Genomic DNA, 23,453 nt, shown 5'->3' on the forward strand with positions numbered 1-23,453 from the left:
ACTGCAGTTCATAATTGGAAACTAGTTGACCATTTATATGAAAGCAGTTTCATGAGTGTGGACAGAGGGGGGGAAAGCAGAATGCAGTAGAAATGAATGGGAAGTGAGGAAGTAGAAACTGCAAGTTTAGTCTACATTTGTAAGAAGCTCAGTAAAACCTAACCTAAACTTTGCTTCCTGAATCTGAGATCCCAGACAACTTTGCAATCACCTTACTCCTGTTTAGTGCTCAGTGAGAGAATGCTATTTCTAGAACTGTGTATATCTCCATTCTCTGTCTTAATATAAGCAATATTTTAGCTTTAGTATGAAAAAAATTAAAATTGAATGAGTAAAGGAGGAGGTCCAGTGTCAAAAGAAGGGATTTTATTTTAGTATTTATTTTTTTAAGAATGCAAGAGCAGTTGGGATGTAGTTCAGCAATAGAGAAGTTGCTTTGCATAGGGTCTTGGGTTTGATCCTGCAGAAAAATAAAATAAAATCCAATTGCGCATTGAGCACAATTAAAGAAAAGGTAAGGAGAGCATGAATTGAAGGACTAGATGCATCTTCTAAATGCTTAATGCTCAGATCATGTCTGAGATACTGGGGAGATGGTGGTGAGTTTAGGGGATACATTATTGATGATGGCAGACATAGGGACCTGAACAGACAAGTTGTAGTGGAAGGGATTAAAACAAGATCTTTTCCATCTTAATACTGAATTGAAATGGAAGCCAAAGAAAATGAACCACTCAATGATGAGTTTATCGTCGTTGTTGTTGTTTATTGAATCACCATGAGTGCGGGAGTTGCCTGCCTATGCAGGGTCCTTAGTTGGACATAGCCCTGGGAGCTCTGGCATGTGAGCTACAGTTACAGAAGTTTCATGTTTGAGTTTCAGTCATACAATGATAGAACACACATCCCTCCACCAGTGCACATTCTCCACCACCAATGTCTCCAGTATCCCCACTCGAACTGTCCCACCCCTCTCCCTGCCTTGATGGGAGACAGTTTCCCCCTTACTCTTTCCCTCTACTTATGGGCATTAAGGTTTGCAATACAGATAGTGAGAGGCCAAATGATGGGGATTTTTTGGTTTGTTTGTTTGTTTGTTTTAATGAACTAAAAGGTTTGGAAGAAAGAAAGCAATCATATCACCTACATTCTAAACAGTAACAAAAATTTTTATGGTAAACTGGCTTACTCTTCTTTTGAAATATCATCAGTACTTTTGTTTTTTGTTGTTTTACATTGCTACTCAGAATGAGGCTTTAAGATGTTAAATACTACTTACTTGACCATATGCTAATATTGGTTAATATTCAATATGATCATTGTCTCTGAGTTTCGAAAACTGTTTTCTGAGTTTTCGGGCTAAACCACACATATTATTTGTTCATAATGTCAACAAAGTTCTCAAAAATTTGGATTCTCACATTATACAAAGAATATCCAAATAACATGGCTGAATATTAATGAGATCTTCAAAAGTATCATATCTGGAGATCATACCTGAAGGATCAGCAAGCAGTTCATTAAATGTCTACCTTTCTCAAAGCTCAGAGTTAATCTACATGTCTTTCCATTTTGAAAGCTCTCTTTCTAAAACAATAGTAATAGAAAATTAAAATGCAGAAATAAACTTAATGATAAGGTTAAGGTGGAGTTACTCTAAAACATAGTTTAGATCACTGTTTTTGAAAGGTAATATAATATAGCACTCTAGTATCCTTTAAAATAAACAGTTAAAGTGTTTTTTAAAAATTTATTGAATGGGACCCAAGAATTCCTCCCAGGAAGAGAGGTACCATTGTTTAGATGATTCATTTGTGTCTGACAAAATGAGATCAGAAAAAGAACGTAAAATAAAGAATGAAACAAGATGTTCTACCAAGAATATGGGAGCGATGTCATTTTCTGATATGTTTGTTGTTGGGCCACACGGGTTAGTGCTAGGGGCTAACTCCAGGCTCTGTGCTCTCTTTGGTGGTGCTCAGAATGAAACTGCTCAGCAGCTCGCAAGATAAGCACCTTTACCACTGTACTCTCACTTGTGTCATTTCTGAATTCTCAACAGTAGGGAAAGAGGTTAAGGCTCCATCAATGAGAATGGAGACTGATTAAAGAATTGGTGAAGGTGGGAGGGAGATAACAGATCAACAGGAATGCAGCAAAGCCAGCACTCTAGAGTGGCTGGGGTGGTTTTGAGAGCGTAATACTGCCAGGAACACTGTGTAGAAATCTTTGGAGGCAGAGTTTCAACTTTTCACAGAGAAAGAAATGGAAGTGAGAGTGCATTTCATCGTGTCTTTGAAGGGAAGCTGACATCTGCGTTGTGTTAGATTTAGTCCTTAATTATATTGAGTATTTAAAATAATATGGTACATACTTTACCTACACAAAGGTCACAAGTTTATAACTTTTTAGCTCAAGGAGGCATGAATATAATTTCTATTTTCAAGTACAGCAACCTTTTATAGGTATTTTGCACATCTGAGACTTGCGTGTGGATGTTGAGTATGTTAATTACCCCTCCATTTGTGTGGTTTCCTCAAGTGTGACAGAAATAATATGGATACTAGTTTTAATTTAATGCCTGTTTTAAGGATGCCTCTCTTCAAGGTGTTAATTTAGTAGAAAGATTCTTGGCTTTAATTGTTTATGTAGCATTATAAACACACATCTGACACATATTTTAAAAATATGACAATCTAATCCCACGTAAAAATAGATCATTTAAGTTTAATTTTTTATTTAGTGTAATTTTCATGGTGATCTTTCTAATGAGTACTAATAATGAACTTCACTTTCAAAAAATGACTAAAATGGCTATATTTTTCAAATCACCATAAGAAAAATAAAAATAGCTAAAATAAATGTACCTAGTGCTAGTCAGCCTTTTGACAAACTGTGAATTTTAGTCTTTTGAGAATTTCAGTGAATTTTCATAAGAGAAGCTTAAGATAGTAAATTTTGCTTTCCATGTAAGTTTTGCTCTCCTTATAAGTCAGACAGTAATTATTAGAAAAAAAGGTAAAAAATCTATTTTAGACTGTAAAATTAATTTCTCCATTTGTTACATATTCTATGCATAGTCTTCTGGTGACAGGGCCACACTTGGCTAAGCTCAAGCTTACTCCTGGCTCTGCACCCAGGGAACACTCCTGATGGAGTTCAGAGATGATATGGGATGCTTGAGGTTGGACCGGAGTCAGCCACATGCAAGGCAAGCATCCTACTTGCTGTATTGTCTCTCCAGCCTCAGTTTAGAGTCATTTTTAAATTTTTTCTTGTATTCTCATTTATAAAATGCTAACAAGTTTCTGCAAACAAACTATTAGATTTTAAGTAAACGTTTTTATGGATTGCCTCTAAACTCTTTATGGATGCACTCTTGTTTGTCTAGAACCCACAAGAAGAATATCATCTTCATTTTTATATGTAGAACCTCACTTTGGCTGTATTCAGTATTTCCCATGTCCCCAAAGATAGAGTCAAAACAATAACCTGCCTGGGGTTGAAGCCTCAGGCTGTCCTGAAATTATTCCCCTGGAAGAGCTGGGCACTGTAGGATTCTGAGAAAAGGCCAGAGAATCTGAGCTTTTACACATTCTGGATTTTCTTGTGTATTTCAAACCTGGTGTCTCTTCCCTAAGGATGGAAATCCACACAGTTCTTTGCATCCTGCTCAGTCCGGGAATGGTATAAGCACCACAATAGCTAAAAAAGGCTTCTGCTGAAGACTTTGCCATAAGACTTAATTTATCAAGTGGTGTTTTCTGTCCTTGAAAAAAAATTAGTATATATGCTACACTTGATGTTCCATAAGGTGTTTTTCTAAACACACTGTTTTATACAGTATCAGCACCGACCATTTGTGCACAATGAGTATGAGTGTCCATTGCATTCTCAATAGTAAAGACCAAGTTTGCTGTTTTTGCAGTTCCTGTCATTCTCTCTGTGGTATGTATTCACCCATTCATCACAGCGTTTTCTGGGGAGTTATACGGGGAAGTTTAAGAAAAATGCTTTGCTCTTGTCTTGATGATAGAAAGCATTTCTCACTGTGGTATCATGATGGTAACTTTTCATTTCCTCTGGCAGTTTTTAAAGACTCATTTGACTTTGGGGGAACCTGCAGTATATCTTTAAGTCACAGTTAAGAAGTATAAGACAGGGTTGTTCATTTTCAATTTTGGCTGTAGTCTTCACGTTGACTGTGGCACTTCAAAGTTAGGAGAAACTTGGCTTTAAAAATGGATGCTGATATGAGATGGCATATTTAATGACAGATGTATCTATAGAAAGCTGTTAAGATGCAGATTATCCTCCCTGGGGTGGGGGGAGGGAGATCAAAACTGCCAATCTATAAAATATACTCGATAGAGCAAGGCATGGAATCTATCTTTGCAAGTGCTTTGATTGCAGGGGACAGTATAGCAGCATGTGGCATCATAACCCAGAGCAGACAAATCAGCTTGATGACTTTCAAAGCCAGGAATACTGCTGCAGGCAAGGGTACTCTAGTCTAGGAGAAATTAAAACATATAGAGACTGTTATTAATTCCATATCTATTTTTGTATAGTCAAATCTGTATGCAAATCCTTAGCATCTCATTTCAGCAGATTAATCTAAAAGTGAATAGTGTTATGTGAAGTGAATGTAATGATAAAGCTCTGCAAATGAGTAGCACTGCTAAGGAAATGTGGGCTGCAAACTTGGATGTTTTCTTTAATTTATTTTTTGTGTTGAGAAGAAATGGCTTTTATTTATATGCCTATTTTGAGAATTATTTCAAAGGAGGGAAGCAATAGAACAACTTCTAAGATGTCCCCTTGCAATCCTGGCTGGAAAAAAAGTAACAATGCTAGGTTTCTTTAGACACTCCTGTAGTTTAACATTCTAGAAGTAATCAAACAAATAGCCAGGACTTATACTCACAACTAGGAACCCAGTATCTCATTTCTAAACATTGTCACGTGAGTGAGATTTGTATGTAATGGTAAGAACTCTAATTACTGAGTGTAGATTAAGAAAAAAAAACACATTATAAATACATCTGTGAAGATAGTAAATATTAATTCTGTAGAGCATTAAGATAAATTGTGCATCCTGCCCGGGAGTGGGGATGTAATAGCTCCATTCTAATCCATTGACTGTACACTTAATCTATAATGAGCAGAGTCTGAAACATAAAGTGTAAATATTTTCAAATAGTGTCATAAATAGATAGTTTACTGTGGTATTATTTCTGTATTCCTAAAATAAGTAAATGAACCATCAAAGTTTTGAAATAATGGCTAGGAGCTTTACCCTCTGTTCCCTATCATTTGGAGAAATGATTATAGGCGAACTGGACATTAATTTGGTGGCTACGTCTGAAGCAAAAGCACTCGGCAATCATTTTAACCTGGAAGAACTGTGAAGTCTCAATGGATTTGATTCTTCTTGTAGAGCTATGCTGAGAAAGAATTGTACATTCTGGTTTTCATCAGATAAGAGAAGGAAGATTGGGAGTAAAAATAAAAGAAGCCTACTTCTGCACTTATTTTTACATACATTTTGACTCTGTGAACACGTCAGCCTCAGCCCCCTTAACTGCTTTATTTCTCTTTGATTTCATTTAGAAAAGAGACATTTGCTGTAAAATTCAAGGAATTTTTGAGGCTGGAAGCTCCCTTCTCACTGTTTTTTTGTAAATTTCCTTCAGAGGCAAAACTTGAATTGGAATTTTAAAATGCCTGGGATAGGGCCATGGATGGTACACGAAGTAAGGCACTTTCTTTGCATTGGACTATGATAGTGCAACCGTGGTTTGAAATCTAGTTACCACATATAGTGTCCTGAGCACTGCTTGGCTGCACTTCTGAGCACAGAGCCAGAACTAGCCTGTGAGGCCTTCTGGGTGTGGCCCAAACCTCCCCCATCGAAAAAAAAATCCTAGTTTAGGATATAGCGGAGAGGATCGATTTTCATTCTTGCCACTGCAGAGTCCCCCAAACTCTACCAGGGTGGCTCTAGTGAACCGTGTTGCTGGACCTGAACTGAGAGTGGCTCCCAAGACCCCTCAGCCCTAATTGGGAGAAAAAAAAATTTCCTCATGATAACAAACATGACCAATCCTGTGCGATATTAACGAGCTCCTTACTAGAACTAAAAAGAGTAATAATTGGCGAAGCCTTGTTCACTTCCTTTCATGTGTTCGTTGATTGATTTTTCCAACACTGTTGAGGATTAAGTACTAATTCTTTGGATTCTGGTGACTTGACTCCTAGACATAGCATTGATGATGAGACTCTACCAAGATTGTTATAATAGGGGAAATAGATCAGAATGCAATTGGAAATTAAATTCTCTGGAAAAAAAAATGAGGGAAGTTTTGAAATTCTCTGGTGAGCTAGTAGAAAAGACCTAAAGGACTTTGTCTAAAGTTTAGTGAAACTGGAGAAAATTGTAAAGCATTCTTTTCAGTATTATAACAATATATATTTTAAATTAAATTTGAATAGGAAATTTTAAAGGTCTGACTCAGTTTTAGATCTCTGCTGCAAAATGAGTTCTGCTTTCTTATTCAAATGGAATGTTTTTCATTTGATACCACCTTCTAGAACTTAATAATCTCCTTACTGAAACAAAATTTTAGAAATAGCTATAGGCAGTATTCTTAAAAAAGGATTTTGGGGAGTTCTAGTCTTTTTATTACTTTATTAAAAAATATTTAATATCTCCTGCCATTTTAACCTATTGGGTAGCATCGGTTCTAGATAGCTTTTGGTAAGTAACATTTTTTCCTAGCTAATTTTGTTCCAAGTGTCTATCAAGTGTCAGCATTAGTATACGAGGGTTAAATGACACTGTGAATTTGGGCTTTTACTTAAGGGTCAGAACTTCCATGAAACTCCAGCACTGGAATACGTTGTGCAGAGATTTGTCTATATGTACGATAGTCACCCCCCACTCTTCATCTTTTGTCCCTTGGGCTGGTCATGCAGAGCAGTTTGCCAAAACTAGGGCCCCCTTGGTAATTTCAGCATCCTTGTTTTCTCTCAGCTGGATTGCTTCAGAAATGTTTCTTGAAAATGAAACTGCTTCAACAATAAGCTTCTTAATTATGTCATGGGTTCACCACAAGGGTATACAAACAGATCCTCAGCAGTAGCTAATTTTCCTTTAATTGTATCTCATTCTATGTTGGAATACCTTCTCTCTTATTCATGAAAAGCTCTAACACGTGTTAATCCATTTCAGGTGGAGTGACTAACACAGCACAGTATCAGAACAGACTAATGGTATATGAACCTAACCAGGTAAGAATCATATAAGAAAAGCTCATTACCTTAATTAAAATGAATTTTAAAAGATTTCCACAGTAATTAGAAATTGGTTTGCCAAGTCTACACACACACACACACACACACACACACACACACACACACACACACACATCTTAAATTTATATAGCACAAAAAAGCATCTGGATAAACTGCTTTCTGTTTCTGTTTTTTTTTTTGTCCCCTTACAAAAATTTCAGCTACTCCAGTTTTATGCTACATGCATTGCTTAACTCTTTCAGGGTTGTAGATAATGTAGAAAATAGTGAAGATGTGTTAATAATTTAAATGTCTAATGTTTTTATTCAGAGTCTTCTAAAGGAAGGACCTTTATTATCTACTTGCTGTGTCCTTTTAGAAGGAATGTACATCTGGCCTTATTATTTCCAAGTGATACAATAACTGTTCAGCTCAATATAGCCAAAATATCGTAGGACAGTTTTAGGATAAGACCAAAGTTGAAATATCTGAAGAGTCTGAGTGCATTTTTCTACCAATGGGTAGAACCTGAACTGGACATATTTTGGGTTTTGTTTTGTTCTTTTGGCTTTTTTTTTTTTTGTTTGCTTTGTTTTGTCTTGCTTTTGAACCACACCCAGCAATGCTCAGGGCTTATTCCTGGTTTTGCATTCAGGAATTACTCCTGGCAATGATCAGGATCCATATGGGATGCCAGGAACTGAATCTGAGTCTGCCCTGTGCCATGTGTAAGGAGAATGCTCTACCTGCTTTACTATTGGTCTGGTCCCTGAACTGGAAACATTTGGATGTCTGTCTTTTCTTCTCATGAACACAGCAATTTTTATCCCCTTCAAAGGAATATTTTCATTCAGTGCTTCCATTATAGTACTGCTGTTTTTGGCGGACATGTGTTAAATTTTGCTAATTCTATGATTTGAGTAATGTCAATATATTTCTCACTGACAAAATTCCAAAATGATTTGATTTGTGGGTTTAATATTTATCAACTCAAGATAATAGGATACTTGAAAAAAGGGGGAGATTGGCCTTAGCTATCTAGGTCAGTATTAGTCATCCAATGTAAGTTCAGAACTTACATTGTAAGTTTTATTCTATTTCTATTGGTAGTCTTTTTAAATTTTAACTTATTTAACTTGTTTTTTAATTGTTTGATTCTACTTTTAATAAAGGTATATATCTCTTTGTTAGTGTGCAAGTGTGTTTCCTGGTGTCATTAGTGAAGCTAGGTGTTAGGGATCCCAGGTCTTTGGGACAGATGTGTCCAGAGGGATCATTAATTGCAGTTGCCTGAGTTCAGTGCACAAGTGGTTAAAAACGAAGAAGGTGTTAACATTTCTCAAATGAGTTCTGTTTCATGTTTGTACACACATGCTCTTTTTAAAAATTCTGCTGGCATATTGTTTACAGTGGGTCTGGAAAACATCACATCTGCTTGCATCTTGCTCAGAATCTCAATAACTCTATCATTCAGCTCTGGTGCTTATTTCTCTTCTAGGCCTTTGTGGAGACTCGATAATGCCTGCCATCTGCCACAGAGCACATCGCTACCTGCCAACCGGCAGGCTGGGGTGACCTCTGCTTCCCCACCACTGATTAGTATTCACACGCTAGCTTATTAGGAATGACCCCACCAGGCCTCTCTGTTTCTTTGCCTTTGCAGCGGTTGGTGGCTCACCTGGCAGGCACAGGAGTGAAGGAAGCTAAAGATATAATCAGGGGATGCAGGCAGGCTTTGCAAGCCAGATGGCTTCCATAGTCTTGTGACAGGGGACCTGACTGCTAATGCAAACATTGATTCCTAATACAGTAATAGGGTTTCCTCATAGAAAATACCTCAGGAAAGCGTCATCAGAGTTTTGAGTCAAATTCACTCATGAGTAATGTAATTAAGATAATTCTTAGTGGAAAGTTCTGACTATTTTATTAAAGGAGACTTTTAAATACAAGGAAAATTTTATAGCATGGCCAAGAAATGCAAATCTAGTATTCAACCACTTCCTTTCTTCTCTTTTTCTGAATGTATTTTTTTTTCTTTTTGAGTCACACCCAGCGATGCACAGGGATTTCTCTTGGCTCATGCATTCAGGAATGACTTCTGGCAGTGCTCAGGGGACCATATGATGCTGGGAATTGAACCTGGGTCAGCTGTGTGCAAGGCAAACACCCTGTACTATTGCTCCAGCTCCTCTGAATGTATCTTTAAAAGAAACTTCAGAAATGAATCAGTAGAGAGGCTAGGGAGATAGTATAGCAGGAAGGGCATTTGCCTTGCTTGCATCTTACCTTGCAAGCCGCCAGCCCTGCCACGCCGGTTTCGATTCCTCTGCCCCTCTCAGAGAGCCTGGCAAGCTACTGATAGTATTTCGCCTGCACGGCAAAGCCTGGCAAGCTACCCATGATGTATTCGATATACCAAACACAGTAACAACAATTCTTACAATGGAGATGTTACTGGGCCTGCTTGAGCAAATCAATGAACAACGGGAGGACAGTGCTACAGTGCTACAATGCATCTTACCTGGTTTGATCCCCAGCTTCACATATGCCCCCCATTCAAGTATTTCCAGGAGCACAGAGGCATTAGTAAGCCCCAAGAACCACTGAGTGTGGCCACTAAACCACAAAATAAATAAATAAAGAAGCTATTAGATATAATTTAAGTGAATAGCCCAATATTTTTCTGATTGTTTTTCTTCTTTTTAACATTGTGAACTTGTGAAATTCTATGTATTCAAAACATCATATAATTTTTCTGGTCAAAATCCAAGTTTTTCTTGACAAAAATGAGTCTGGCTTCTTCTTGTACACTTAGTTAGCATTTATGCTGAGAAGAAATAGTGGTATTTAATTGTCCATTACTAGTTGAGATTTAAAATTAAAGTCATATTTTATTTTCATATAATTACATATTTTATGTTAGTTTAGAGCCTTATTTTTTTATCATTCAGTCATGAGAACCAAATATCAAACATTTCAACTTTCTCTAAAGTTACTATATAAAAGGTTTGTCCTCTACCAAGAGAATTAAATATGTGCCTAGAAATAACTTTTCCCATGCTGACAGATGTATGTGATTGTAAATTTGTTAAAGGGGGCTGATACAAAGGCAACATGAAAGTTTGTTGCAGCATCAAATCTTAGCTCTGCAGAGATTAAATCTTGATCTCTGGAGTTTAGTTGTGGAAAAATGAAGTACGGTTTCTCGCAAATTGTTTTATGAGGGAGTCTTGATAGTGATTATTATCACCATGTTTTTAATGAATCCATTTATTGGATATTTATTAAGTGCCAGGCATTGTTCTATGCTTTGTGTGTATTAGCTCATTTATATGTTTTATGACAGGCTCCTGAATGACTATCATTCCCATTTTACAGAAGAGAATATAGACACAAAGAAGCTAAATAAGGATGTGCAGTAATAGTACAGCAGATAGGGCACACTTACTTTGCACCCAACCACCTGGATTCAATTCCCAACATCTCCTATGGTACCCAAGCACTGCCAGGAGTAACTCCTGAGCATTGCTGGGTGTGGTTCCAAAACAAAACAAAAATGACAAAAATAGGAGCTAAGTGAATTACTAACGGCCTCCTTTCGGTTTTAAGCTCAGGCTTCTGGATCCAGAGCCTGTTTTTTAAATGTGATCCCACTATAAATGGTATTTAGCTTTGTAAGGCCACTCTTGAAAAATTTGCATGAGTAACTTCTCTATTGGGTGAGATAGCCATCATGAAAATGTCTTTATCCTCATATATTCCCTTATAATATGTAAAATGTTTTCTAAAATACAACTCAAGCAAAAAGTGTTTTTTCTGCCATTGATCTCAGATTAAACACCTACAAAGTCATAGGCTTCAAACTATAGAACGACGTTCAAATAGAATGTGATTGACAAACATCAGACTCCCCAGTACTAATGAGGCACTACTGTTTTCTGCCATGGTTGTCTTTTATTAACAGAATTTATCTAAATTTCTCCCTCACCCACATCTGCCCCCTCTTTGCAGAATAAGTGGATAAGCCGCAGCCCCATGCTTCAGAGAAGGGTCTACCATTCCATGGCTGCTGTTCAAAGGAAGCTTTATGTTCTTGGAGGCAATGACCTGGATTACAATAATGACAGGATTCTGGTGCGACATATAGATTCTTACAATATAGACACTGACCAGTGGACACGTTGTAATTTCAACCTGCTGACTGGTAAGTATCTTTGATTAAGAAAATTAGGGATAGTAAAGACTCAAGAAAATGCCGATCACTATCAAGATCATCCTGTTGTTCATCGATTGCCTCGAGCAGGCACCAATAACGTCTCCTTCGTCCTAGCCCTGAGATTCTAAAAAGTGCCACATTCAAGGCTCTTTCAGAGTTAGGAGAATGAGACCCATCATTTTACTAGTATTTGTCATATTGGGTATGCCATGGGGAGTTTGCCAGATTCTTCTGTGTGGAGAGGTTACATTCTGCCAGGTTGTCCAAATCAAGAAAAAGATAATAAGGTGTCGCCCGGCCGCATTTGTGTGCTTCCAGGAACTGGGTTTTATAGTCTCTGGGTCTTGGCCATTGATGGGATTACACGGTGCTGGGGGGGGTGGGCAGTTGTTGGTTGTGACCCCCGCCTACTGGAAGATCGAGGATCTGTGTGGAGGATGCTCAGCCCCAATCTGAGCAGGCTTGGAGATCTCAGCCCCGGGACCCGCATGCCTTTGTTCTTCTGCCAGTACCTTCATGCGTGTGGAGAGTGGTCTCAGCATGGTTGTGGCTGGTTCCAGAGGTCTTTAGCTGCCGGGGCTCTGCTCGGGGCGGGGAGGGAAACTCAACCCACCCCCTCCAAGGGGACCCGATGAGGACAGCCAGGTGTGGGGGCAGGAGACTCTGCCATATTTTTTAAATACCTTTAGCGCATCTCAAAATATTAAGTGCATAGTGGTAGAACAACTTACTTTTATTAACCAAAAAGATGTGGGGATTGTACTTAATAAGGAGGCTTTGCATATGGTTCTCAAAGCATGTGTGTTTTCACATGACTATGCCAAGTTCATTATTGTCAATCAATGTCCACATAGAAACTTCCATATGAAGAAGAATCATGTGCAGAAAAAAAATAGCTTTATAGAAGCCACTTATTTATTTTTCACTTCTATTTATGCTCATCTTTTATTTTTTGTGAATTCTAGAGAATAATTCATTATTATGTCACTATCAAACACTGTTTTTGGCTGTATTTTCAAATATATAGAGCAATTTTATTCATAAGAATTTGACTGCATATCTGGCTATACATACCAACCATTACCACAGAGTGACCTAGTCTTGTCCCACTGGGAAATAAAAGGAATATCACAAGTCACCCCTGACATTTCCTGGAGTTGAAAAGTTTTGTCCTTGTCATCTTGCATCACTGAAACCCAGAAGTGGTCATATCCTTTCAAGGCTTCTCTACTAATAGGGAAATCACAAACTCTGAATAAGGGTGTGAACCGAACTAGTGTATGCAGACATTTTAATATTATAGGCAGACAGTCACAGTGGCTCTTGGGGAAGCAACTTCAATAAGATCACTAATGTGAGAGGGTCAGGTACATTGCACTGAATTGTTCTTGCAAGAATGATTTTTGAGGTGCATTTACAAGTATTTAATGCTAAGTTGCCATAATGGTACTCTTAGACCTTTGATCCCTGGATCTGTGGTTCTGTCTGCTATGGGATCTAGCTTATTTATTACTCCAGTCAATCCTGTGTCAGCCCATCAATAAAAGGAGACTATCTCACTGTCTAATGGCCGCTAGGGAAGAATACATGGGAGTGAGTTATTCTGTCTTCTCTTGAAATGGGGGGAGGAACCTTTCATCATTTTGGCATGTCAGTATGTAAGTAGTAAGCAGGTTAGTATCAGCCTAGAAACTTTAATATGCTCTTAACACTGTTGTACATGTAAAGAAAGGGAGGATAGGGACTTTGTTGATCTTTTCTGTCATTTGTCTTCATTTGGAGCATACTAGGAGTATGGTTTCATTTTATTGGCTTCTTGGGGGTGCAGCTGTTGCTTTTCAGATGTAAGCACTTGAATTAAAAGTACTTGTTGGTACATGAAGTACATTTTCTTTTTCTAACATGTAATTGATATCTATTACAATAAATTAATGGCATCCAACATAACCTAAAACACTTGGTTCACTCTAGATTATCATTGTTCTATTTAATGGTTTACTTATAGTCTCTGAGTCTTGGCCGCTGATGGGATTACACAGTGCCAGGGGGCCAGTTGGTGGGTTTGACCCCCGCCTACTGGAATTTGGAGGATCTGGGTGGAGGATGCTCGACTCCAATCCGAGTAGGCTTGGAGATCTCGGCCCCAGAACCCACGTGGCTTTGTCCCTCTGCCGGTACCTTCAGGTGTGTGGAGAGTGGTCTCAGCATGGTGGTGGCTGGTCCTGGAGGTCTTCGGCTGCCGGGGCCTTGGTCAGGGCGGGGAGGAAAGCTCAACCCGCTCCCCTCCAAGGGGGCCCGGCGAGGAATAGCCAGGTGCGGGGGCAGGAGACTGCACTGTTCTCCAAGCCTACTCGGATTGGAGTCGAGCATCCTCCACCCAGATCCTCCAAATTCCAGTACGCGGGGGTCACACCCACCAACTGACCCCCTGGCGCTGTGTAATCCCATCAGCGGCCAAGACTCAGAGACTATAAAAATCAGCTCCCGGAACCGCGCGGCCGCGAATCTTATTATGACATCTCATTCCTACTTTGATAAACTGGCAGGCTACCAAATGTAGCCTGCCCACACGGCAGAGTCTGGCAAACTCCCCATGGCGTACCCAATATGCCAAATACCAGTAACAATGATGGGTCTCATTCTCCTATAGAGCCTTGAATATAATCTCAGGGCTAGGATGAAGGAGACGTTACTGGGGCCTGCTCGAGGCAATCGACGAATAACAGAATGATCTGTGATCTGTAATGGTTTACTTATTAACATGGAGCTGGAGCAATAGCACAGCGGGTAGGGCGTTGGCCTTGCACGCAGCCAACCAGGGTTTTATTCTTCCATCCCTCTCGGAGAGCCCGGAAAACTACTAAGAGTATCCCGCCCACATGGCAGAGCCTGGCAAGCTCCCCATGTGTATTTGATATGCCAGAAACAGTAACAACAAGTCTTACAATGGAGTTGTTACTGGTGCCTGCTCGAGCAAATAGAACAACGGGAGGATAGTGCTACAGTGCTTATTAATATGACTGCTAATAAATATTTTGGCCTAGTTCTGACTTGACATAGATTCATTCTCTGAGAAATAGTGGTTAATTCTTTGCTTTGAATATTGGAAGGCAGTGATTAGTTGCTGTACAAATACTGTGGAAAGAGCTGGGAAGATAAGCACATACTTTGCATGTGGTAGACCCAGGTTAAATCCACACCACCACATGATCTCTGGAGCATTGCCTAGAGCTACTTCTGAGCATTGCACTAGGAGTAACCCTTGAGCATCTCCAGGTGTGGTACCCTCTGGCCCCTAACATACAGAAAAATCGCATGGAATATACAGGTGTGATAAGAGGGGGTTGTATTCTTCACTGGTAAGTGTTAATTAAGACAGGCAAGGAAATGAATATCTTTGCTCTTTTTGTTTAATTCTCTTTAGGTCAAAATGAATCTGGAGTTGCTGTCCACAATGAGAGAATATATTTAGTTGGTGGATATTCAATTTGGACCAATGAGCCTCTGGCTTGTATACAGGTAAGTGGAGGAAGTTCCTTCTGAAGTTTGTTCAAATTGTTCAATGATGTTATTTTATGCTGTGTGCCTACTGAAGAAGGAAATCTTTACATGTAGAGAGAGGCTTGGTTCTCCTTGTGCAGCTAGTATTTGTAGTATTTCATATCCTAAAATTGACACTCATATTTAATGCTAGTTAATGACTGAGTTCTATTGGAAGTGGGAAAAATTGGATACTTCTTTCTCATAAAAAAATCTAGAAATATTTTTATTGATTTTAATTTATTATTTTACACTTCTTATTTCCATAAATACCACCTACCAAGAAATTCTTCATTCCTGGCACAAGTGAGGATGATGAACATGGTGATTTATGATTGGTCTTACAAGAAAAGCTACTGTCTGCCCCAGAAAAAGACACCTGTTTTTGACATTTTTTATTCAATGCATTAGATGATCTACTCAGAGCAATTAGACAAAAAAGGTAGTCATCTATTCGAAAGGAAGAAATAAGACTATTTACAAATGATATGTAGAGTAAACCCTAGAACCTCCATCAAAAATTTTGTTATAGCAAACATTTAATATATACGAGTACAAAAATACAATATATTGTGTTTTTATACACACCACTCATAAAGAAATTAAGATAAAACTCTATTGACAACTGCAACAAAGGAATAAATACTTAATAATGAATTTGATCCAGGAGGTTTAATGGCTGTACATTGAAACTAGAAGACAATTATGAAGACAAATGGAAAGTTATTTTATGTTCATAGATAAGAAAATTAATACTGTTAAAAAGTTAATGTCATGAAGTTGTGGTATATATACAAAACTGGAAACGAAACAGTTTCAAGAAATGATGAAATTATGTAATTTGCTCCAATTTGAATGGAACTGAAGTTATGTTCAGTGAAGTAAGCCAAAGGACAAATACAGGATAGAATAACTAAAATAACACAGGACAGCAGTACATCGAACAACTGGGTGATGGAATGCCATGTATTAAAGGGGTTTCCTAGATCACCCATTACCCTCGAGTTCGTAAGGAGGTTATAGAAGGAAAGAAATAAGTAGGGGTAGTTAGAGGCTGAGGGAAAGTAGCCAGGGTAGAGGTGGGGGCAGAGGTCAGGGTTTTAGTTATAATGATATAACTAATGATGCAGAGGAATGTTACAGTTATGAATCTAAACCATAGAGTTAACAGCACTGAAAACATGAGATTCAATCTACAACAATTAAACTTTAAAATGTGTCTGTCAAGGTAGCTGGATTGGAGTGTATCTGGGAATCTGGTGGAGGGAAGATGACACTTGTGTGGAATTGCTATCAGAACATAGCATGTCTAAAACTCAACTATAGTTAATTTTGTAAATCACCTAGCTTTAATAAAATTTACAAAATTTAATGTTAAAATCATCCGTATTAAAATTTCAGTGACATTTATATTTTCACAGGAAAAACAAATTCCTAAAATTTGAATGTTAGCACAAAAGATTCCACATAGCTAAAGCAACTTTAAGAACAAAACTGAAGACAGTGCACTCCTAGATTTCAAGTTATATTACTAAGCTATAGTAAGCAAAAATAAAATGGAACTTGCATTAAAACAGACTCTTAGGTTAATGAAACAAAACAGAGAAGCCACAAATAAATCCAGGTGTAATTACCCATCTTGAATATTCAAAGTCAAAATGATTGTATTTCTCAATTGAAATGGGATTAACTCTTTGATATTTGTCTTGTCAATGATTTTTAAAAAATTTATCTGACACCAAAAAAAAATAGCAAAAATGCAAAGAATAAACAACAGTGGGTATATCAAACAAAAACAGCTTTTTAAGAGCAAAGGGAAGAGGAGACCTACTAACCTACTGAACCTACTAACCTGCAACTCAACAGATTGAAAAAGGATTTTCATATATAGAGGGTCTGATTAGATGTTCACGGGTCACGGTCACGGTCCTCCCGTTGTTCATCGATTTGCTCGAGCGGGCCCAGTAACTTCTCCATTGTGACACTTGTTACTGTGTTTGACATATTGAATACATCACGGGTAGCTTGCCAGGCTCTGCCGTGCGGGCGAGATACTCTCGGTAGCTTGCTGGGCTCTCCGAGAGGGGCGGAGGAATCGAACTCGGGTTGGCCATGTTGGCTGCGTGCAAGGCAAACACCCTACCGTTGTGCTTAGATGTTATTTTCCAAAAATATAAATGATCAATAAGTACATAAAATTATCTTTGTCATTTACTTCTATTTACTTTTTATCTTTGGGCTGTTTCCTCCCCCCCCTCTATTTCTCTGAGGTATAATATTTGGATTATTAGAGTAACTCCTTATTTTGATAATGAAGGCATGTTTTTTACTATGATCTCCCTAATTAGAACTGCATTTTTTGCATCTTGCAAGTTTTGGTATGTTGCAATTCTGTTTCCAACTATCTCATGATGTGTTTAAATTTTATCTTTGAATCATTGATTGTTCAGTAATACATTGCTTAATACTCACATTTTTGTGAACTTTCCAATTTCCTTCTTGTAATTTATAATTTCAGAGCATGGTGGTCAGAAAAGATGACTGGCATTATTTCAATGTTCTTAAATTTATTAAAGCTTATTTTGTAGTCTAATATATGCTTCATCTTACAAAATGTTTCATGATATATTTTCTTAAGCATACATGGAACATTTACAAAAATCAACTATGTACTAAGGCTAAGTTTCATAAAAATTTAATAAATTTTAAAAGGTAAGTACTACACTGACTTATCTGTAACCAAATGAAATTAAGTTAAAACAATAAAAGTCAGGCACCTATATAATTGAAAACAGAACACATTAGTAAATAACTTGTGTGTTAAAGAAATCATAAAGGAAACATAGAATCTCTAGAACTCAGTGATGATGCAAAAAATACACTGAGAAGCACATGGGTTAGATATTACTTTCATAGGTTAGAAAATGAGCCCCCCCAAAAAAAACTCAGGTAGAAAGAATAAAAATGAGAGCAAAGTTATGAAGTAGGAAATAACAAGACCACAGACTAAAATTATCAAACTTACATACACATTCTCTAAAAAAGCATGAAAGTGTTTAATGGAGTATTTAATTCATTGAAAGTTGCCTTAAAGTCGTCAAGAAATAAAACCTTTTCTTTCAAGGATGCTTCAGATCTTTCATTTAAACATTATTAGTTTTTGCTGACTTTGGGGTTTATTTTCTACCATTATTGAACTGCCAGAACATTTACTAGATCAATAGACAGTGCCCTGGAACAATGTCTTTTTTATTTTAAGTATTTTTTGAACCTTTCATCTGACTCTTTGCACCATGGAAGCAAGTTTGGGTTATCATGAATAATGCTGCAAATTTAATGAGTAGTTATGGATATATTTTTACTAATTTTAATATAAACTTAGCTCAAGGAATAGAAATCAAGCTGTAGTGAACACTGATCATACATACTAATTAATTTCTCACATCTTATGACTGTTCTCAAACAAGCAAATTCATCTTCAAAAAATGAAGGGACACATGTGTATATTTTAAACTGCTTAGAATATTATAGAATAGCCTCAGGAGTAAGATGATTGTAAAAAAGGTGATTCATTAATGTTTTAATTATTTCCAGTGTTAGTGGAATAGATTTCACCTCTGAGAGCAGACAATAAAATAATCTAATATATTGGCTTTGTGAAAACGTTCAGAATTATGGGCGGTTGTGTTCCAATTGCCATTAGATGTTCAAAATCAATCATTTTGCAAAAGCTCTGTTTATTTCCTTGAATGGGACACTAGTCCTATAAGGCATAGATATGTCTGATAACGTCCTTTATGGGTCTTTACTGTATATAGATAATGTAGAAAATAAAGAATTTTCATTTAAAGAGATATTGGGGGGATGGAGAAATCAAAGCTCAGGTCAGATATCCAGCACCGAATGGTTCCTGGAGGCATGGTGAGTGACTCCTAAGCACAGACCCAGAAATAATCCCAAAGCACCAATTGGTGTGGCCTTAAAGAAAAAAAAGATGCTTACAATATTTTGTGACTCATCAGATATTTTCTGTTGGTTGATAGCTAGTTACAGGTTATATTATCTTTATTCTGAATAATGATTGTATAGTCTCAATATTTTTTCTGTGGGTAGCTAGATATTTATAGTTTATGTATTATAATATATTGATGTTCGATAGGACTAGTCATATGTTCAAAAGCAAGTCACTTTACTATTTGCTAGAAAATTCAATAGAGAAGCAGGTAACAGGAGACTGGTATAGTTTTTATGAGAAAGATTGTTCATTAGACAGAAATTCTCAAGTACAAATAAGCAGATTGGAAAATTACAGGAAAGAGTGGAGGAAAAAAGATATACATGCTAAAAAAAAAATCAAAGTTTAAATTCTTTAGGTCATGAATCACAAACCTGTAGTATAATCTTTGGATTCTAAGGGCATGACTGACTAAGATTAATGAAGGTCACAATTAAAAAGTTCAGAGACTGGTCCATTAACATGCAGTAGAGCTAAAGTAATTTTTTTTCTCTCAAAAATACCAGCCAATAACCTGTCTCATTAGACTGTCTTTTCTGGCCTCTAATAAAAGCTATTTAACTGTCAGGTGTTGGATTCTGTCACACAGATGAAGCCCATTGAGATATTGAGAAAGTGTACTTTCTTTCCTTTCACTACTTTCCTTCATTCTTTGACTTAAAAGCATTGTTTTCCATTTTTTCCCCTCTCACTACTTAGCAGAGATTACACAGTCCATTATATTCAACCCCAAGTAAGAGAAAACCTGAGATGCTTTCAAATTAACACTGGCTCAAAGATGGAGATTCAGATTTGTTAGTAATAATACCCATTGAAAGCGGATGTGAGAGATTCCTGGAAAAGTGAAGGTGCTTCTTATTGTTTCTCCTTGGCTGTGTGCGGAATGTCTGGCAGAGGTTGGCTCTGTTGTGCCATGGATGAAGAGCAGCATGTAAGGGAGCAGCTGCCTAAGTGTGCAAGTGATTATAGTGTGTTTCTACATCACTTCCACCACTCTACATTTACTAGTTCTTTTGGCTGGAGGATACATTATCAAGCTGGCACCTCTTTCTCCAAATGCCCTCTTTCTTCGATTTTCCAGGGGAGTATATTGGAGAAAAATGACAGTGATTCCTTTTTTCTTCTCAAGGATTAAATAAATTACCTCTGCTTAGCATATGAAGTGTCTTTTGGCCCAGGGGACCAGAGAGAAGCTCTCTGATGATTCCCCCCCACCCCCCCTGAAAACAAAATAGATGGACAAAGGATACCATAAATAGCAGGAAATCCTTGCTCTTTCATAGGTTGCATCTTTAAAGCTCAAATATTGGCTCCACCATGTACAAGCTGTATGACCTTGAGTAAGTCAGTGATCTTGCTTAATAACTGAATTTTTTTCTCTGTAAATTTCAGAGTACCTAACTTTGCACAATTCAAGTAAATAATGAAAAATATCCACTTTGTTTTATTTTTTGCTGTTGCTTTATTATTTTTTATTGAATCATCATGAGCTACAGTTACAAAACTTTATGTTTGAGTTTCAGTCATACAATGATCGAACACCCAACCCTCCACCAGTGCACATTTTCCACCACCAATGCCCCAGTACCCCTCCCTATCCCTTGTCTTACCACTCCCACTCCCTCTATGGCAGACAAATTTCTCTCTCTCTCTCCTCTCTCTCTCTCTCTCTCTCTCTCTCTCTCTCTCTCTCTCCTATTGGGTATTATGGTTTGCAATACAGATTACAGATACTGAGAGGCCATCATGTTTGGTCCTTTATCTATTTTCAGCACACATCTTCCATCCTGAGCGATCCTTCCAATCATCATTGACTTAGTGATCCCTTCTCTATCCCAGCTGCCTTCTCCCACAGCTCATAAGGCAGGCCTCCAACCGTGGAGTAATCCACTTTTTGTAGCTAGTGAAATACTCATTAAATTTCATTGACATTTTCATTTTTGTCACAGGATGGGGGCATACTTGTCACATAGATCTTAAAGTTTCTTTAGGAAAATAAACAAGAATAACCAAGAAAAAGATCAGCGTTGGGGAACCCTTGGCCTTCCAGTCAAAGCAAAGTGTAAATCTGGTACGATATATACCAGCAAGAGAAGAAAGGGAACATTTGTATTTAGGACTTAATAGAGTCATTTACCTTAGCAGTAACAGCAGATAATATTCAATAAATGGATGGCACAACTGTAAGTCCACTGGGTGGGGTAGGGTGATTTCAAGTTTTATCTTTCATTCTTGGTTTTAGTTATTTTTTTTTCTATTAAAGCTTGGATCCCCAAATCTGCATTTCAACTAAAATAAAGCATTACAGTGGCTATAAGCTTATGAGTTATCCACCAATGTGACAGATGAAGACAGATGCTCAAGAACATTAAGAGTATGGCACCAGGGGGATAGGCCAAAGAGTTGGAGCAAATGATTTGAACTCTCTTTGACCTTCCTCTAATCTCAATAGGTTAGAGGCCCTGTGTTGGGTCTTGCATAGCATGATCCTCCAGCACCACTGAGTGTAGCCCTTCCTGGTGGTTTCCAAACACCTCCAGAATGGTCCTAAACACAAGTGAGCCTGAGTTTGAGACCATACCTCTACCTCCCCAACCAAAAGAAGCAGTATGCTGAGTCTATGAAACTGGGCATATGTGTGTGCGTGTATGTGTGTGTGTGTGGGGGAGGGGGAGGTGAGGCCACACATATATTTAGGATGCAACAGAGTTGGAGAGTAATACAGCTATGTCAAAGGCAAACTTCTCTGGTGGCAAACTTCTTCTCTGGAGGTAAACTTCTTCTCTGGCCCAGGTTAATTTTAATCTGGTGCAGCATGAATAACAATAGCATGTAAGGGCACATCTGTATGGGCACAATTAGTTCCAGATCACTTCCACTGCTCTTCATTCAGATCTGCTTCCTTTTGGCTAGATTACATCTATATCCACATCTATGTCTCTATCTTTCTATTTTATCTATCTATCATCATGGTATACAAGGAAGGATAAGTTTTAAATGAGGTTAGAGGAAGGTCATATTAAGGAAGTTCAAGATGATTGGGACTTGGAAAGCGCCTCAGGGGTTTGATAAATAGGATATATAGACAGCTTTCCTCAAGAGAGCTTTCCTAGAAATCAGATTAAGCCAGGTAATGTGAGGTAACAGCAGGCACAGATGAGACCCTGTCCATATAAGGAAAAAAATGGATCTCCAGTTTAAAGGGGGAAAAAACTGGGAAATAAAAAAAATTCCAGAATCAACTGAACTGATTTTCAACTTGTATTAAATGATGTGCTAAACACTGAGCTAGATGTACCAATTTCATAACAAAGCTGCAAAATTAATGTTCTTTTCTGGGGGTGGGGAGTAGAGCCTCACCAATGTTGCTCAGGAGGCCTGGGGGACCACGTGGTGTTGGTGTTTGAACCAGGATTGGCTAAATGTGTGGTATGCACCCTAATATGCATTATCTCTCTGGCCTCAAATGGAACACTGTTCTTTATATTGATGAGGATTGGTAAATCAACTAGTTTGGACACATTAACCTGTCTAGGGTTAAATTTAAACATTATGTATACATTATTAGTCTAGTTCTGTTACACAGGGATAATCTGCCTTCCCATTCTTGTGGAGATGAACTACGAATATTTGTCCATCCACACACAAGACAAATGTACAAACCAGGACATAGCAGAAACCTAATCTTTATTTCTGATTTCTGGTACTCTAACAATTCTGAAGGCATGGTTGTCATGGAATAACTGGGTTTCCTACAGTCTTCCATTTATGTGTAACAGCTTTGAGCAAACATATTTGAAATACACTTTTCTTTTGTAGGTATTGGATGTAAGTAGAGAAGGCAAAGAAGAAGTATTCTACGGGCCGACACTCCCCTTTGCTTCCAATGGAATTGCAGCATGCTTTCTTCCAGCACCATGTTTCACGTGTCCAAACCTTCAGACTCTTCAAGTGCCTCATCACAGGATTGGCACCATCTGAAAAGCCAAGGCTTTAACCTTTATGAAGAGGAGACAAATAGGCCTAATTTGAGAAACTGGGCATGACTCAGTGCTCGGTACTTTCTTGTTTTGTCTTATATTCAGATAAACATTAGCAAAAAATGAAGTTTTCTAAAATACATTATTGAAAACTCCTGTCACTCTTCTCACTGTGTCAACATGCAATATGTATGACTTTTACTGTGGTATAGCTTAGTGCCAACTTAACAGTCATTATTGTTCCATCGGTCTTTACAGAATTCATTGTAGGCTTTTAAAAATCGGTGCTGTCTATGACAATATATCGTTAGCAAGGCAGTTATTCACAAATACTGTCATCAATAATCTTTAAAAAAAATCTTGAGAACTTAATCCCTTATACTACTTAAACCTGGGTTTGTAATTT

The 23,453-nt window shown here is 37.8% G+C and overlaps 1 protein-coding gene across 2 annotated transcripts in view; it reads left to right on the plus strand.

The window, feature by feature from the left end:
• Positions 1-23,453, plus strand: part of KLHL32 (kelch like family member 32) — a 224,029-nt gene extending 200,576 nt beyond the window's left edge. For both annotated transcript variants that reach the window (XM_056125147.1, XM_056125148.1), the window contains 4 exons: positions 7,235-7,293; positions 11,308-11,500; positions 14,937-15,031; positions 22,887-23,453. In XM_056125147.1, coding sequence (XP_055981122.1) covers positions 7,235-7,293; positions 11,308-11,500; positions 14,937-15,031; positions 22,887-23,048 — 509 coding nt within the window. In that variant the 3' untranslated portion in view covers positions 23,049-23,453. The remainder of the gene's footprint in view (positions 1-7,234; positions 7,294-11,307; positions 11,501-14,936; positions 15,032-22,886) is intronic.

The sequence above is a fragment of the Sorex fumeus genome, unplaced genomic scaffold, assembly GCF_029834395.1.
Source record: "Sorex fumeus unplaced genomic scaffold, SorFum_2.1 ptg000054l, whole genome shotgun sequence".
Lineage (NCBI taxonomy): Eukaryota > Metazoa > Chordata > Mammalia > Eulipotyphla > Soricidae > Sorex > Sorex fumeus.